The sequence below is a fragment of the Oenanthe melanoleuca genome, chromosome 3, assembly GCF_029582105.1.
Source record: "Oenanthe melanoleuca isolate GR-GAL-2019-014 chromosome 3, OMel1.0, whole genome shotgun sequence".
Taxonomy (NCBI): domain Eukaryota; kingdom Metazoa; phylum Chordata; class Aves; order Passeriformes; family Muscicapidae; genus Oenanthe; species Oenanthe melanoleuca.
This window is the reverse complement of record NC_079336.1, coordinates 45,260,691-45,279,053: the sequence shown is the minus strand read 5'-3', so window position 1 is coordinate 45,279,053 and position 18,363 is coordinate 45,260,691. Positions and strand designations below refer to the sequence as shown.

General features: G+C 38.3%; 1 protein-coding gene across 3 annotated transcripts in view; it reads left to right on the top strand.

The window, feature by feature from the left end:
- The window catches only part of HS3ST5 (heparan sulfate-glucosamine 3-sulfotransferase 5), a 188,554-nt gene extending 171,103 nt beyond the window's left edge, over positions 1 to 17,451 (top strand). For 2 of the 3 annotated variants that reach the window (XM_056487577.1, XM_056487580.1), the window contains 2 exons: positions 10,985 to 11,123; positions 15,687 to 17,451. In XM_056487577.1, the coding sequence (XP_056343552.1) occupies positions 11,017 to 11,123; positions 15,687 to 16,617 (1,038 nt within the window). In that variant the 5' untranslated portion in view covers positions 10,985 to 11,016 and the 3' untranslated portion in view covers positions 16,618 to 17,451. The remainder of the gene's footprint in view (positions 1 to 10,984; positions 11,124 to 15,686) is intronic. The other variant, XM_056487579.1, reaches the window with a different exon arrangement.
- Positions 17,452 to 18,363: the final 912 nt, after the last annotated feature.

Genomic DNA, 18,363 nt, shown 5'->3' with positions numbered 1-18,363 from the left:
CCACTTAGTCTATTCATAAAGGGCATCTGTTCTCATCCCAAACTGCACATATATTTGCCATTAAACTTAGTACATTGAGAACAGGGAAAAAAAAGCCTTCTACTCACATCCTTATGTCTACTTTATATTTATATTTTTATGACTGCTATTGCAATGTGAGATTATGACACAAAAAGCCATTTCCAGGTGATTTGTATTAAAATTATTCTGTTGTGGCTGTTGGTTAATGTTCAGACTGGATTTCTTAGGGATTCATTCAATGGCAGCAGAGCAAACTCAGAGCAAACCAGTGAATGCTATCAGAAGGCAGTGGGGTGTTACAGGATGAATTACATAAAATGAAACCTCCCCCATCCACAGCCACATTGGAAAGATTGGAAAGATGTTTCTAAGTTAAAGAAATCTAAAAATTACATTCAGATAAGATTTGCCTTTAAATTATTTTGATGGTCACAACCATGAGAAGTTGCATTCTGAAGAGACATGGTGGGCAAGAGGGTTGTTTTCAACTCTGCACGTCAGCAATTTGTAGCATATTTTCTGGCAAAGCACAATTCAGCTACACAACCAACTTTTTTTCTATAAGATTCCTCGGAGTTTCAATTTTTTAATGAAAAACAGAGGACAGTTTCTTGTGGCTTCTCCTACTCTGTGTACACAAGCAGAGCCCAGCACAGCTCCCAGCTGCATGACAAGATTCGAGCTGCTGGGAGTTGAGAGGGCCCCAGCCCCTGCTCACCTGTCAGAGCAAGCAGCCCCTGGCCTGAGCATCACACAGAAGCTGTGGAACACCCAAGCAGGAATTTCCATGCAGCTTCCCACCATTCCAAACACGTAGAGAAACCACACAGCACTCTCAGGGCACCTCTGCACATCTGTTCTCATGGGTGGGTAAAGGAGAAAGAAGGTCACTACTACCAGCAAGCTTCAGCAGTGACTGAGGGACAGCTGCCCTTTGGTGATCCCCTGTGCTCCAAGCCCAACAAAAGGGATCCATTCTCCCAGCTCCTCCCAGCCTCTGAGAGCCTGTTGAGTGTTATGTGAATATTGTTTACTTCATTAATTTCCTCCTGCCATCAATTGATGAATAAATTATTCATCAGTAAATTTATAAATTATTCTACCAGTTCTATTGATGATTGAATAATATTGGCCAAATAAATTATTCACTCTACTTTTCCCCCAACAAATGACAAATAAATTATTTGTGAGTATTGTTTTCTTCATTATTAGATCAACTCTTCCATCTGTTGAGACATCCATAAAATGTCAGTCACTCTGATAGCTATACAATTTGTAAGCAGGACTCTTCAGGAACTATATTTTCACAGACAAACAGAACTAGTTTATTGTATACAATTATATGGTAGTTGCTTTAAATATAATGTCCTTTAGAGCATGAGGAAGTGTTTTTTATGTTTCACAGCCAAGTAATCAAACTGCTGAGATATTCTGGGATTAATTCTCACCCAACCAAGATATTTTTGAATTGTGAAGCTTATTTTACCATTTTCCCTGACTTAATAGTCAGGCTTGAGGCTGCAGCCATCCCTTGATCCTGAAAGGTATCAGGCTGTAAGTTCTGTGAATGAGCATCAGGAGCAAAGCCAAACCAGAGATACCTTGACTAATTACCATTACAAATGTGAACTGCATAGGCCAGTTATTTCAAGTTCCTGGATAAATTACATGAGTTTTCCATCTAGTTAGATTCATGCCTTCTGTCTTTTTCACTGATTTGCCAGTAACTATGTGGCAAACAAATGACAGCCTCTTCTAGTTGCAGCATTTCTAGCATATTTTACCATGCAGGCAAAATATGTCTACATCCAAAAATATGGACAGTCCATGTAGTTTTGATGGGTTGGGGAAAAAAATTAAAATTAATTTTTAAAAATACATTCTAGGAAAGTGATACTAAGTCACAAGCACCCACAAAGAAAGGTTTGGATCTTTATTCCATGAAGCCCAAGTTAGATTAAGTTCACCAAGATAATCAAGCTGCATTAGCATGAAATCAAGGTGAGGATCATGAATAGTTACACTGAAAAGTATTCTCTAAGAAGTGGCTCAGAAAGAGACAGAGAGAGAAGGCATCTCATGCCAGCAGAGGAGCAGCCCTTCAACAATTTTCCAGGTGTGAGTGCCAGTGAAGATCAGAAGCACTCATGCTGGCATTTGCTTGAGTCTGAGACCTACCAGTAAAGTACGTGTGAAGACGTTTTAGTTGCCTTTTTATATTCTGGTTTTTTTAGAATTTAAAACCATGAAGCAAGCATATTTGCCAGGCTGAGTACATGTGAGAGATGAGCAGAGACCCAAGCTCCAGCTCAGGCTGCCCAAGGGGAGGAAGATGAATGAATGGGCTGTGCCAGAACAAGAGTACTGTGCAGTGACCAGAGAGTTCATTTATGGGGAGCTCTCCAGCACCGGGCAGCTCTGTAACACCACAACACTGTAACAGCTGTGTCCTCTTGTTTCTCCTTTCTTTTCCTCCCAAATGAGGTCTGTGATCAGTCACTCAGGTCAATACTGCAGTGTGGTGTTGGCCCTTAGAACACGTGCACAGCAGAAATCACAGCTCTTTCATTTTCAGAGAAAGCTGTTAATAGGTCTGCCTCTCCCACTGAGGCACACTAACAAGTTCTTGTCTAAACTGTCATTAATGTTTTCACTTAGATTTCCACATTAAAATTGGCAGCATTTCTAAGGGAAGTATTGTGGTCAGGACTTCCAGGAGAAGCACTGAGACTTTGTATTCTGAAAAATAACTTTACGATCTCTGGGGTCAAGGTTTAAAATTCCATTTCTCCCTGTTCTCCCAGCACAAGCCCCGTGGGATATCCAGACACAGAAATATACAGAAAGGTATGGCAGAGAAAATGGTGGGAAGGTGGTAAAATTGTGCCTGGAGAGAAGTGGTGTATTCAGAGAGCTGAAGTGGAAGAATGCCCTTTGCAGCACTGTTCAGAATGGATATGAATGAAGCACAGTCACATTGTTCAAGGGCAGAGGAAAGACCACTGCAGCAGTTGGGATAAAATGGTGGAGGGAGCACATGGGAAAAACTTAGACTTATGTCTAATGGACATGTGTGCAATGGACTGAATCTTTGGGACAATTATGATAAAGAAGTTATGAAATTCAGCCTGAGATTACAGAGAGCAGTCTGAGCTGATCATGTTTCAGATTAGGGGTCTGAGTAAAAGACAGAGATGCTACCAACCAGAACAAATGTAAGTGCTCCATGTTAGACAGTGTGATGTCTTTTCATCAGCGACAGGGTAGCTCAGAATATGAGTTTGGATAAGAGAAAATAGGTGAGTAAGTGCACTACATAAAGATATGAGCTGCACAGAGGCATGGGGGGTACTCCCATACAATGGTATTTTTTCTCAGTGGGTAGTAAAAGTGAGGAGCAAAAACCTACCAAGATGGGTTTACTGTAATTGCAGTGTGATGTCAAAATATATTCACAACACAGCAAGATTTTGCTGTTAGTTTTCCCATCAATGCTTTTGACTCCTAGTAATGTCCAGAATTTAGTTCAGTTTTGCTACTTTTCTGAAGGGAAATCACCAGAAAACAGAGCTCCAAGAAGCTGCAGAAGGCCACATAGATTTTGCCTTATATCTAAGAGTAATTTAATTTAAATTATCTGCCAGCTTCAATTAATTAAGGAACACTCAAACAGCCTTTCATATGTCTTTTTTCAGATGTGATATTATTTGGGAAATGGTAGTTTTTCCAAGAAAAAAAAAAAAGCAGCAATAGTCTGTGGACATGATTCTAAGTAGCAGAAAAGAACACTTCAAATGTACTAGTATGTGACAAAAGGTAACTTTATTTCACTCTAAATCATATTAATCAATCCTGTCTGCCTTCTTATCCTGCTCAATGCAATGAAACTGCTCATGATGAAGACTGCACCCTAAATGAAGGATGAAATAAGAAAGCTTTGGATATCTACCTGCTTATCTTTTTCTCAGAAGACTCATAATCTTCTTTAAGTCTTTCCCAGAGCTGAAAAGCAAACTGCTTATTCCTAACGTGATGTTACTCTTGGCCTTCCTTTGTGATTTCTCTTCTGACTTTTGTAGTCATTGCTTCCCTCTTCCATGTCACTGATTTTTTTTCCTCAACTTCCTTTTTCCTGTATTATTGTTATATATATACCTGAGTTTTTGGTTGCAGTTGTTTTAGTGCTAGATGGAAGAAACAAGGCTGTCTTTTAAAGACTGTGAAATTATTATCTATTATAATCTCTCTATAACCATAAATGCACTTCCACAGGTTTTCTTTCTTAGTGCCATCAGCTCCACAATTCCTGAGAAACGGAGCAGCCAAGGAAGGTGATCATTTCAGGAAGGTGATCATTTAGAAGAAAAGGAGGAAAGTAGCTGGGGAAGTGCCATTAACCCACAGAAAAGGGCCAACCCTATCAGATTAATCTCATGCTCTATGAAGAGCAGTGTAGGGTAATATACTCAGGATGCTGGCAAGGAGACAGGCATCTGTATTTTGGACTAATGAAATCCTATTAAGATCTATGTGCTTGGAAATGTTCCTGGAGCAGTGTAGCTGAGCGTGGATCAGGGCAGCCCAGTCATCACTCAGCAGAACGCCTGCCTCCAGGGCTCAGATGCAATAAGGCAGTTTTCCTAAGCAGATGTGCCTGAGACCTCGGGGGCATCAAAGCCCTGAGATTCCTAACTACCCTGACAATCTGGCAGCAGATCTGTTTGGCACAGGGCACCACAAAGTCAATAGCAGGCTTTTGAGTTGTTTCTCTCTTCCCAACACCATATTGCTCAATGTCTTTCAGTGAGATGGAAAAAAAAAAAAAAAAAAAAAGAAAAGAAAAGAAGGAAGGGTCAGGCTGAGAATGGAATGTGATAAAGAGCTGGTTATAGCCTTCTGTACTGTTGTCACTTGACACAGCAGCTTCCTAGAGATAGCAGAATTATGGGTAGGTGAGTCTTCAGTGTGTCTGGAATGAAATGTCCTGTGGGCAGTGAATTAAATAAATAGTCATTATCACTCTGTAGACTCCAGAGAACACAGATATCTGACTATACCACCCAAGCCAGCCCCAATGGGGGGATTATGAGTCACAAATATTCTTTCAGAACTGATAGTGTGCTAAATTCTCAGAAATGAACACGTGTTTTCTTATCTAGTATCCATATACAGATGCTGATTTTGTGGGTGGTCTCAGAGTCTAGCAGCTTTTCTGGAGAAAGGCTTTTACCTTATAAAAAGAACTGACTTCAAGGGCAGCTTAAAGACAGTCCTAAATCTCAAAACTCTACAATAGCAGACAAAAAAAATGGGTAGTTTTAGGTTATTGTCACATCTGTCACATAACACTATAGGAAATCTCTGTGTTGGAGTTTATCTGCATTATTTATTGTTTCCCATCAGATTTGCTGACATTTTCTTCTCTGCTCTTTCAGTCAATATGAGTCATGAGGAGAAAAGGACAGGTCTAGTACACAGGGATACTTGCATGAATCTGTGAACTTATTCCATGTTATATTTCCTTCTTTTCTTCCTTTGAAACCTGAATTGAGCAAGTGTGCACTAATCTTACTTTATCCTATCTCAATCTTGTGCTATAGAGAAAAAAAATAAAAACTGTAATTATTCAAGAGAATTTCTTTTTTATATTGAAATATGAACCATTAAGAAAAAAAATTAAAAATCCAAGTTCTTTTTCTGCAGGGTCAGCATTTATCATTCCCTAAAAATATGGTATTTTCAAATCTTTCCGTTCCCATTATCCATTTCATTTTGCTGTATAAAAAAAGGAAAGAATTTTGTCTCAGACTATTCAATGCTATTAGGAATGAAAAATCCTTTTTCTAATGAAAAATCATGTTCTGCTTTATCATGAACATTCTAGTTCTTTAATACTGTTCATGTGGTGCAACAGTTCTGCTGCAATTAAGGAAGCCAGCGAAGCACAGGCTGCTGGTGAAAAAGTACAGCAGCATTGTATCTTTTCCTTGCCACTAGCACAGACCTTCCTCAGCAGTGAGACAGAAAAAAGGGAGTGGGGAGGACCTGGAGGAGAAGCAGGAACAGTAACATGATTGACTATTGCAGGCAGACCACGACTAAGATCATGAGCTGATGATAATGCACACTATTTGAGGCATAAATTCCCTCCTTTCCCAAACACCATGTGATTTTATACCCCAGGAAAAGTCTAGAGATGCTTGATTTGTATGAATTTTAGTGGCAGTGAAAAATGGAATAAGCTGTTGTTAACATTCAAGAGACATAATGCAAACATGCCCAGTGATAAGTTCCTTGACTGGTTTCCTATTGCTGTATTTAAATCCCATATAAACTCAAAGATCTTTCTGCAGTGTATGACAACAAGTATTTGTTGGTCAACAGATGACCCCTGCTGGTGTGAAAAATAAAGAAAGAAACACATAGAGCAATGAATTCTAACAAAATCACCTCCTATTTATTATTTTTCCAGTCTCCTTTGTGCATATTTGCCTTTAGTTTGTATGTCATTTTGATTAATCACATAACTCTACCAAGACTGTATCTCTTCAGTCTGTTTGCCAAAAGAAAGGATATTGTTGTTATTTCTTATACTTGCATCCATAACCAACCACATGCTATTCATTTTTCTATAGCATCTTCTCATCTCTACTCCGTGTGTCCAAAAATTTCCCTTTGATCAGTTGCAAACAAGTTCCTGGTGAGCTTCTTGATTCGTTATCTGTTTATTTGGAATAAGCAATTATAGCAGCAAATTCTCTTTTCTGTGCTTCTCCACAATTCAGATTTTTATCAGTAAAGTCATCATTACTAGTATCCTTCTTTTCCTGTTTTCTCCTACTCATTTGGCTTTGACCTAACTTGAACCAAAAATTAACTTTTACAACAGTTCACAAAAAATTTACATTATTTGTCTGGCATATCCACTATCTGCCTTTATCCATGATCCCTTCATGTTGTCAGGAACAGTCCATCTATTTTTCAGTTGGTATTATCATCAGAGTTCTACACAGTTGTACTGTCTTCTCTTGGCAATTCACTCAGTAACCTTAATCCTCTCACCAGCAAAATGGGAATGTAGGGAAAGGGGTAAATGAGGCATTCACATCAATACACTGGTAAGGCTACTTTCTCATGTTTCTTATTGAACTGTACCAGTTCAGATCAGATGTACCTCTGAAATCACAAAGCACAATTTACTTTTAATTTAGATACTTTACAAATCACCTTTTAAAGTATACGTGATGTTGTGCACATTTCTAGAAATCATGCATTCAGTAATTTGTGCTGCTTTTTTTGCGTTTTGACTCTCTCAGATAGCCAGGAATGAACTTTATTGTATGCATATTTAAATAAATTATCCGAGACAAGTATTTCTAATGTAAGCTCACTGAGCTGTGCAACAGTGTGCTGTCATCTCTTTAGGTGGGAGGTTCCACATCCTGCATTCAGCTGCTGGGAAAGTTCTGCCTGCAGCTTTCTAACCCAACCCTCCTCCCACTGGTCAGCAGCTTTTGTGACAGTTCAGCTCTTGTCTCTAACAGAGAGCAAAATTTTTTAAAAGTACCCTTATTTGCCTCAAATAACTGCTAAAAATCTTGTCACTTTGAATTACATTTTATCTTGCCTTCCAGCTTCTTGTAAAGTTTAAAAGTATGTGTTCCTTACAGAAAACTTTGTGCACCTGATAATGCATCCCAGAATTTTAATTTCTTCCTTTTCATTTCTTCTTCCATTTCATTTAAGTGTTGCCATGTTAGTCTCCAGCAACATTTTTGCCTTAGGGACCTTCACCTTAATCACATTCTGGTTGTACTAACTCTGTGTCCTAAATAGAAATGTTTTTTCAGTTGTCTCCTCTGGCACACAGAGTTGTCTCAGTACATTCATTGCAAGGTGTAGCCTTTTCTGGAGTCAAGATAATATTTTTCTATGGTTTTATTCAGGAAAAAATTAGCAACTATGGAAAGTTTTATTGAGACCACATATCTGGAAAAAAACTCCTTCCATGGCCTTTAAATTAGATGTTAAAAGTGAAGAAAAATTAAACAAACAAATAAATAATGTAATCTTTACATTTCCAGTGTGTGCTTAATACTTGTCATTCTATGGAAAAATTTTCTGCACTTAGGTACATGCAAGCATAAAACTGGAATGGGTTTGGGTTTGAGCTTTTTTTGGTTGGTTGATTTGCTTGATTTGTTTTGTGTTTGTTTTGTGGTTTGTTTAGTTGGTTGCTTTTTTTGTATTGACTCTCATTTCGAACACTGATATTGAGGATATGAGGCCTTGTGGAATCTATTTCTGGCACCAGTCATTAATTTGATTTTGTTGCAGCCTGATGACATTCACAGCCTCACTAAGGCTTGCAGGCAGGACTGAAGTGGGGTCCAAGAGCCTGTATAAAGGAGAACTCCTGGAAACCACTTTAGTTTAATGTATAGAGAGCTGCATATGTACATGTTTTCTGAGAGACAAAGTTCAGATGCAATTGTTGTGGCACTGAAGTGAAACCTTCATTTAGAGGGAGCAGCACTGAAAGATTTAAAACTGGTGCCCATGAAAATTTATCCTCTTCTTCGTGTCCTTCTCTTTCATCTTTTTAAATTAAATAGCAAAAAGAGTAATTAGCAGTAACTGTTGACACAGAGGTGTAGCATCTGTACATTTTCCTTAATAGTTCAGCTTTGGCTACATATTTTCTGGCTTTCTTGATGCATAGGATTCCTCATTCACGTATGATTTTTCTGGGGGAAAAAAATATATTACAAAAAAACAAAAGTTTACCATGTAGTTAAAGCACTAGAAAGGGGTTCAGACTGAATCTCACTGGTGCTACAAGTTTTCTCTGTGACCTTGAGCAAATCACTTAATCTCTCTCTGCCTCTGCTCCTCATCTATTTTTAAGAGGATGGTAATTCTTCTGTCTCTGTATTTACATTGCAAACTTTTTTTACTCTGTGTTTTGCATTATTCTTGTTGCAATAAAGATGTTCTCTAAGAATTCTTATTATAGAATTGCTTTTATCTACTTAGAAAGCAATATGTTGTGTATGATTAGTTATCCTGCACGATAGGTTATCCTGGGGTGTGACCTGGCTGTATAAGGAGTTATTATTATTGCACTGGAAGTGTTTTAGAGACCAGGTCAGACTGAGCCATTCAGCATTGCATGGCTCTTTTATCAAGAGATGGTGAGCTGAAATTAGACAGCTTTCTCTACAGCAGTAAAATACATGTTCTTCAGAATGGCTATTCAACCACGCTTGAAGAAAACCAGTTTGGAATGACCTTTAAACACAGCCAGCACTGGGGCGGGCAGGCTACCTGAGTGCTGCCTCCTGGGAATGGTTTCCAGCTCGTATTATCTCCCTGGCTGTCTCCTGGATTCTTAAGAGAGCTTTCTGGGCCAAAAATTTAACAACATGGGCAGGACAAAGAAATGTTTTCAGGTTGTGTTTAGCAGTGGCCAGTCAAACCTTGCACTCTCACCAGCAATTCTGCCTCTGTATATAGCTTCCTGCTTATAATAATCTATCCCAGTCTTGCTTTATGTAAATCCTGAGGGTGAAAAAGAAGAAAATGTGCTGCAAAAGAAGCTTTGCTGTAGTGAAACTTAAGGAACTTGACATCAAAAATTGTTCAAAATAAGTCCAGCCAAAATTTGGGAAAAAAAGTTTCCCTTCAAACTGTTCCATAATATTGCAAACATTCCCTGACAGAGGGAGTGAGAATTTGGATCAGCATTTCAGGCAATTACTGTTTTTGTTTATGATTTTTTATCAAGTGAATCCATTTGGTGATGAAAGCATTCCTTTAGGTAAGTAGGTAGACAGTATGACTTTACCCCTCCTGAGCCAGTGAAAGGATTGGAACTTAATTCTCCTGCATATCTACAAGACAGCTCAGAACTGGTACAGAATGAAGAACCATGTCATTTTTGTGCTCTGAAAGGAGGAGCTGATCTTTCACCTCAGTTCATGTAAGAACATATTAGGAATTCAGGTCTGAGTCTCCTAAAGAGATCTGCAGTCCAGAACACAAGTGTAATGTTTGAGCAAGAGTCAAACTAAAGACAGATTTACTCAGCTCTTCTTTCTGCTTTGGCTAGGAGCCTCCTGGTTAAAACCTCTTGGCACAATGTCATGTCAATTTACTCCTGACTGCCTCGTAACTATAGCATTTGAAACAATGCTCAAGCATGGGATTTAGATGTACATCAGAAAAAGAAATTTAAATATGTGCTTTGGTATTGCTAAAATCTGGAGATGTTGCATGCTTGTTTCAAGTTTATGTCCCATCAGGTCTTGAGGTGACAGTCAAGGCTGGTGTCATGCAGGTGAGAAGCTTAAGTGGTTCTCCACAGACCAGACCAGACTGATGCTCACCACAGACACACATGATAGAATACACAGATGCTGAAAAATCATTATTGTGCCCACCTCAGCTACCTTCTTCTCAGGTCTGTCATAATTCACTTGCTGGCATGGATCAGGACATCTTTTTAGATTTCCTCTAGCATATACACTAATAATCATAGAGACAGAGATGCAGGACCTGCAAGCCTAACTCCTGGTTAATGCAGCCTTACTTGACATCAGGGCATTTAAATCTCTGTTGAAATCTAAATCTGTCTGGTTCTGAAAGGCTTAAAATCCAAACATATTTACCTAAAAAGTTATCCTATTACCATATGAGGTACAGTCAAGACCTACCTTGTGGCTATCCAAATGCACTATTAATGGAGGATGCAGCTGAACTGTCACTTCCAGAATTATCATCCTACCCCAGATACATTGCCATGTGGAACTTAAAAGCAGTAGAAGAAGGAAAAAAAATTAACTACTTATTTTGCAGTTTTGCAAAGATTTTGCAAGTGTGGCTTAATCACTGCAACACCTGATTAAACATTGCCCTTCATATTGCTTTCTGATGAGTGTTTTATGTGTCCTTGTCTCTGCAGACTGAAGAAGTCCTGAAGATTGATGGAGGGCCATGCTATTCAAACAGCAGGCGTTGCTGAGACAGAAGCTCTTTGTGCTAGGCAGCCTTGCTATTGGAAGTCTCCTATATCTAGTTGCCAGAGTTGGGAGTTTGGATAGGTAAGTCATTAAGTAGCTGTTCTCTTATTTATAATGGGCTAAGATTGTCTGAGTTTTTGCTTCAAGGGTCTGATTTCTTTCACTCTTTGTTTTTTAGTTTGCTTTTTTTTAAATTTAGAGTCTACTTTTATAAGGAAGACAGAAAGACTGGCTATTTTAATACTGATTTTCATTATTTATTCCTACCCTTTGGAGAAGAGAGTAGGAAAAATAGTCACAGTCATCCCTGTCAAAGTTTTTCTGTCTGTCCATTTGTATTCTGAGCGTACTGACACTTGTTTTCAGAGAAGAAATAAACCAGCATCCAGTAAAAATATCATTACAGTAGCTCATTTTGCCTGTGTACATCTGTGTGTTGACCTCTAGTTTCAGCCAAACAGTTATGATGTATTTATACATCTCCTTTTCTAAATTTGTGAGCAAGCAATTAATGTGCTACTGTGGTAGTTAAAATTAAGTATGAGCCTGCAGAGCAGCTCGTCAAGTTTTGAATACTATTTTATTTAAAAGATTGCTTCAGGGTTTGAGAATTTTAACTATGTTAATTAGCTGGTATTTTCTGTAGCTGAATGTGCTAAATAAGTGGGTTCTCTCTGCAAATGATTTCCTGGAGAGTAGTAGAAAACACAGCAGAGAAAATCAAAGAGTGTTTGGCACTTCTGACCAGGCTAAGTTTTGACTGGTTTCTGACAGTGCAACAGTCGTGCCACCTGCACTGACACTGCTGTTCCTGTCAGCTCTGAAATGGCCTGGGATTGCTGTGGTAGGTGCTACACAAAGGCACAGCACATTTGGGAGGGAAAAAAAAAAAAAAAAAAACATTAAAAAATAGCTGTTTCAAAAGAATGAATGAAAAAACCTACAAGATTTCCAGAAGCTGGTAGACAGTTTGCAAGTGTTAAAGCTATACTGTAGTCCTTCTTGTCCTTCTTTTAAATGATGCAACATATCAGTTGGTTTCAAAATTGCTACATGATGCTGTATGACTTGGAAAATTAAAACATAGCTACCTGCTGTCCATTGCTAGGTAACACTGGGCTCCATTGGTGGTCACTGGGTGCTTTCTCCTACTCCTCTAATCCACTCCAGAAGAAGGAGACCTTGTACTCAGCTAGGACCAAACATATTGCAAATTAAGCCCTGTAACTTTTATCTTCTTTCCCCTGGTAGTCAAACTATCTCTGATGCTTCAGAAGTAGAAACTTCACTGAGACTAATGTGATGTTGCAAATGGAGGCAGAAATCCTTACTGGTCCCTGCAAAAGTATATTTTATCTTCGGAGGCATGAAATCTAATTAACCTTCTTCTATTATCTATGCTTGCACATCTACAGAATTTACTGATAGCTATAAAATTATCTTGCCACAGTATTTGACTCGCTGACCTCCTGTGGCAATGAATTCTGCTGGTTTCATATACAGTCTTGCCAATGGCAGTAAAATTCAGTTTTGTTCTTTTGCTTTACCCAGTGTGAAGCATCTTACACTGCTAAAAAGCAGTCCTGTGTATGGACCTGTTATAAAATAGAGAAAGAAAGAAGTACTAGAAAGGACAAGACACAGATTAATTAACTGGAAATATTCTTCTGCCTCATCACTGTTGAATCTCTCAGTGAAAGGATGCTGAGTGGCTTCAACAGACTTTGGAATAACTAATTGTTCAGGAAGAAATCCAGATTCATTTATGCTTAATTTATGCTGATCTAATTTGAACAAGAGAGCTGGAGATGGCTCATGTTTAATAGCCTCAGATTGGGCTCTCCAATGGCAGTGTCTTGAGTTTCCTTAGGCCCAAAGGGAAATTACCACTAGTTTATCTGATTCATTCAGTCATAAAATCTGATAAGATGAGCACTTTCCTCCAGGGGAGGCCACCTTCCTTCAGCTCCTGAGCACATGGATCTGCCGCATATGTGGAACTCAAATAGATTCTGTGGCAATTTTGAGAATATCTGCATTAGCCTTTGAGTTACCTGACTCCCTGATTGGCAGTACTGGCAGCCTCCACACCTGATTTCCATGCTCCAAACTACTCCTGCTGGAACCAGGCTTATAATATTTTGCTGCTGTGACACCTCCATTGTAAGAAAATTAGCAAGTATTCTGGATCAGGTGAGACAGCTCATTAAGATTGCCCAGACCTACTTCAGCTGTTTTGAAACTTTTCAGAAATTCAGCTCCCTGAGACAAATTGTTTTATAGTGGGTTTTCTCAAGAGTAATTGTAGAGTTTTAGTGTAGCAGCTTGAGAAATTGCCTGCTTTGGAAGAGCAACTCAGTGATATAATAAGTGCCATATTCTCTTAGCAAAGAACTGTTATTTAATGGAAAAATTACTCAGACAATCAAGAATATTAGTATGTTGCAACATAAGAGTAAATAGTTACATCTTGGATTAAACTCTATGAGTATCTGCGCTTTACTCACTGCTGCCAAGATCTTTTGAGAGTTACTTTTTTATTGTTTAGAGAGAGTAGAATCAGGGGGAAAGACTGAAAAAGAACCTCTGAAATATAAAGGAAGGACTTCTAACAGCATCCAATCTTTTCCCTTAGGCTAGAGGATATCTTGAGTATTTATTTATTTTTGAAAGAAACCACCCTGTTTGACAAGCTGTTGTGTTACACTGAAGGCAGTGCTAACTGTCTTTTTGAGCAAGAGATAAAATTAGTTGAGATGGGTCTGGAACTGCTGTTGTGGAATCCTCTCTGCTTGAAAACAAATAACAAATACGCAGAAGGAGAGGAGAGGGAAGAGAACAGAAACTGCAATTGCAGCTTCTGTTTCTTATGCTTTTTACTACCACCTCACTAATGCATTAAGACTCTCATCAGCCACACCACAGTCTGACCAAATTGTAGCATTGTTAAGATATTTCTTCCTTTTTTTTTTTCCTAATATGGGCAGGTTTACTTCAGCATTTCAATGATTCAATCTTTGTCACCAATTCAGGCTTTTTCAGTAGATGGCAGAGACCAAAGGGTTGGAAGAAGCTCGAAACTTGAGGAGAGAAATAACAGGGACTCATTTTTCATCACATTTTCTAATTAGTCTGCAGGATTTAGCTAGAGCTCATGTGAACACAGCAATGTCATATGGATTGTTTCTTTGGCTCTGTCTGGACAGGCTATATCTCTCAGCATCTGGATAATCAAGGAAACAGCTAACAGGTCAGCCAGGGGGATCAAACTTACTTTGTCCCAACCATCCATTGCCCTAGAATCAGTGTCAAATTGGAGACCCCAACAAGCAGTGATGGATGGAAAACCTGCAAAGAAATAAATAATTATGTCCTGAAAGCAGGGTTTGAATAACATATAGTAAATGAGTGAGGGACCACATGCTGAGAAACTAGAATAAATACTGAATACCTAAACAGCTATTAATGAGCATTGCCCATCTGGTATTCTGGCTAAGGCAGGGGTCCTGTGAAAAATAATAGCACGAGGCTATGTAATTTAAGAACTGTATCATAATATATGAGCACAGCAAGCTCACACTAAAATTGCCTAGACAACCTTTGTTCTTACATATCCTTAATTTTGGAGAGCATGGCTCCACAAAATTAGTACTAATATTTTTGTAGGACCTTGGAAGGTCTCTGTACACACCAGTTTAATCTTCAGTGAAATATTTGCCTCTGTAATGTCTAAAGTGCTTATTTGAGAGTGGAGATATGAGTTTGTTTAAGGTTCTGTAGAAGTAAAGTTTTCACATTTTTCTTACTGAACCACTTTTTGGATCCAGTGGTATCAGATAGAAGAACGAAGAATTAGAAAGTGGAAAAGAGGGGATATAATTGTAGCTGAATACAAAAGAATAGTACAAAAATGCAGAAATTATAAAACACAAAATAAAGTTCACTGGGAGGATACAAGAGCAATTATAAGAAAGTAATTGATGTAACAATGTAATAAATGTATTTTTAAAAACTCTTCTTGCCATTCTTTTAGTACCATGATAATCTTATCTGAATCAAAACCTTAGACTTTCTGGTTCTGACTGGCAGAGAAACACTGGGCATATTGTAAAGAGGAGGAGAAATATTGAAAGGTGATGCTTAGAAAGCTGATTTTCATCCCTTTTCCTCCTCTTCACTAAAAAAGCTATCTCTGGATAAACACAATGGAGAGCACAGGAAAGACTTCAGGCTAGAATAAGAAAAGTTGTGTGAAAGAGATCACTTAAATGAACTGAATTTTCAGAACAAAATGTCCAAATATAATTCATCTCAGAATGCTTTAAGAACTGCCAAACCCATCACAAAATAATGAGGAATGTGGAAATTTAGGCGAGGTTCAAGGAGACCCCAGAACAGTAATCATAGCTCCAATGCTGGCAAGGGACAGACAGTTAGGAATTTCCCAGCTAAATCAGAGCAAAAAACCAGATTAATAATAAAAAACCTACAAATTATTGAACGACTGGCAGAATAAAATAGAAGCTGAAAGATTGGCATATCACATTACATTCGAAAACATTCCCAAGAGCAGGATTTCCTTATACATAAAACTTGTCTTGAGAGATACCCTCTTTTTACAAGTACCTCTTACTTTTCTTGCAGACTGCAGCCCCTCTGCCCCATCGATGGTCGTTTTGGACCCCGTGGCCAGGACGAAATCCCGCTGCGAGCCCTGCAGTTCAAGCGAGGTCTGCTCCATGAATTTCGAAAGGGCAATGCCACCAAGGAACAAATTCGACTGCACAATCTGGTTCAGCAGCTTCCCAAGGCCATTATCATCGGGGTGCGGAAAGGAGGCACCCGAGCACTACTGGAGATGCTGAACCTTCACCCTGCAGTGGTCAAAGCTTCTCAAGAGATTCACTTCTTTGACAATGATGAAAACTATGCCAAGGGGATTGAGTGGTACCGGAAAAAAATGCCTTTTTCTTACCCTCATCAAATAACGATTGAGAAAAGCCCTGCGTATTTTATCACTGAGGAAGTACCTGAAAGGATTTACAAAATGAACTCATCTATCAAATTATTGATCATTGTCAGGGAACCTACCACAAGAGCTATTTCTGATTACACTCAGGTGCTGGAAGGCAAGGAAAGAAAGAACAAAACTTACTACAAATTTGAGAAGCTGGCTATTGATCCTAATACCTGCGAAGTGAACACTAAGTATAAGGCAGTGAGAACCAGCATCTACACAAAACATCTGGAGAGGTGGCTGAAATATTTCCCAATTGAGCAGTTTCACATCGTGGACGGAGACCGGCTCATCACAGAACCACTGCCAGAGCTCCAGCTGGTTGAGAAGTTCCTAAATCTTCCTCCGAGGATAAGTCAGTACAATTTATACTTCAATGCCACCAGAGGGTTTTACTGCTTGCGATTTAACATTGTCTTTAACAAGTGCCTGGCGGGTAGCAAGGGACGCATCCATCCCGAGGTGGATACCTCTGTCATTACCAAATTGCGCAAGTTCTTCCATCCTTTTAATCAAAAATTTTACCAGATCACGGGGAGGACATTTAACTGGCCCTAAACTAAACTTCATACAACACTTTCTGTTGCACCTGAGGCATGCAATAGGATGTCTCTGCTGAAATATGCACTTTTCATAGATACAGCTAGCAAAGTAACTTTTTTCATGCATATGTGTACATAATGCAGTGTGTGACCAAATATATGGTGGGATCGATTTTTTCTACAGAGTAGTAACTAACACAAATTTACTGTCAATATAGTTGCATCTTTTAAGATATAATAATAAAGGGAAAGGAGGAAAGTATTTAGGGAAACCTAGTCAGACACTGTTAAAAGGGTCAGTGTTCCTCTTGCTTAGTGAAGTGTTTATGTGACATACTTATTGATCTAAGCAGAACATTAGTTTATGCCATAAAAATCCTTGTCAAAAGTCTGTAAAGCTGTGAGAAAGCATAGTCTTGAGGCTATATTTGGTATGTGTATTGCTAAAGGAATACTGACACTTTAAACACAGTGCTGAATTTTTACAATGAGAGTGAATAGTACTATTTTCTTATTATTTTAAATGAATATCTTATCTCATACAAACTACATTGTTTTAGAGTTCCTGTGGTGAGTTTGCACTATTGTTTTATTGTATGGACCATAGTGTCACTTGTAGCATGTCAATCATGTGTCAAGAAAAGGTCAAATAATTTTTTCTTCTATACTTGTGTGTCGACAAAGCTAAACATGGTGTACATAGTGTACAATGTTTGTAAATACTGGTTTCACACTAAGTAATTCTATTTTGTAAACTGAATATGGCTATTTAATTTATTGTGAAAATTAAATTTATTGTGGTATTTAAAAATGGAATGGATTAAAATTACCTATATGTGCAATGGCTTTTCACCTTTGCTTGATGTGTGTCAGTGTGGTCCCTTAGCTTAGACATATCATATGCATGTGTGAGAGAGATTTGCTCAGGTAAGCTTGGTTTATAGACAGTTGAGAAAACTGGTACATGTGGGGAAGCAGGGTTTATCAAAGCACTCATTCTTCTAGGAATCTGATGTAATGCTCACCTCAAAGAACATTGTTGCTGTTCTGTTGTGGCACTTTGCTAGAATCAATGCAGTTGCCCATCAGGCTAAAGCATGACTGTAAAAGCCTGCTGTAACCAGGTATATCAAAAGAGCAGAGCCCTCATTAAAACAAACAAAAAAAACCAAAAAAAACAGAGAGATGAACAAAATTAAAAGAAAAGTTTTAGTGATTTCATCACCAAAAGATGGTGATGCTTCAGAAATCATAGAAAACAGTGGTGATTCCTTTGCTTTCATCTGGTAATGCATGCATCTGCTCTGAAGAAAACAACCACAATATTTTTATTACTGGAATAAACATATAGCTCAAGTTTCCATTCAATAAGTGACAAGAAATTAGTTCAGGAAATTAATATTTTCATGCATTATATGTTGCATGTCTCTTAAATATTCATAAGGAAAAACAAGAAAGCAAATGAAAAAGTATTTTAAAACAATGAAAAAATAAATAAATAAGTGAAGTAAAAAAAAAATTCCAACCACTATAAAACCCCCATCTAGAGACTGATGGAGACAGAAATTTTGGAAGGTGTCCAGAACATCTGAATATCCTGGGCTATGGAAGCTGAGTGGCTGGTAGCTCAGATTATAAGATCAAGTGTTCCCCATGGGCTGTTTATTTTGTTCAGCGATTTGAAAGCATTGGTTTTTCTAAATAAGTGGTTTTTAAAACTCTTCTGAGAGACTGCTTCTTGTCTTGCTGTATCTTTAATCAT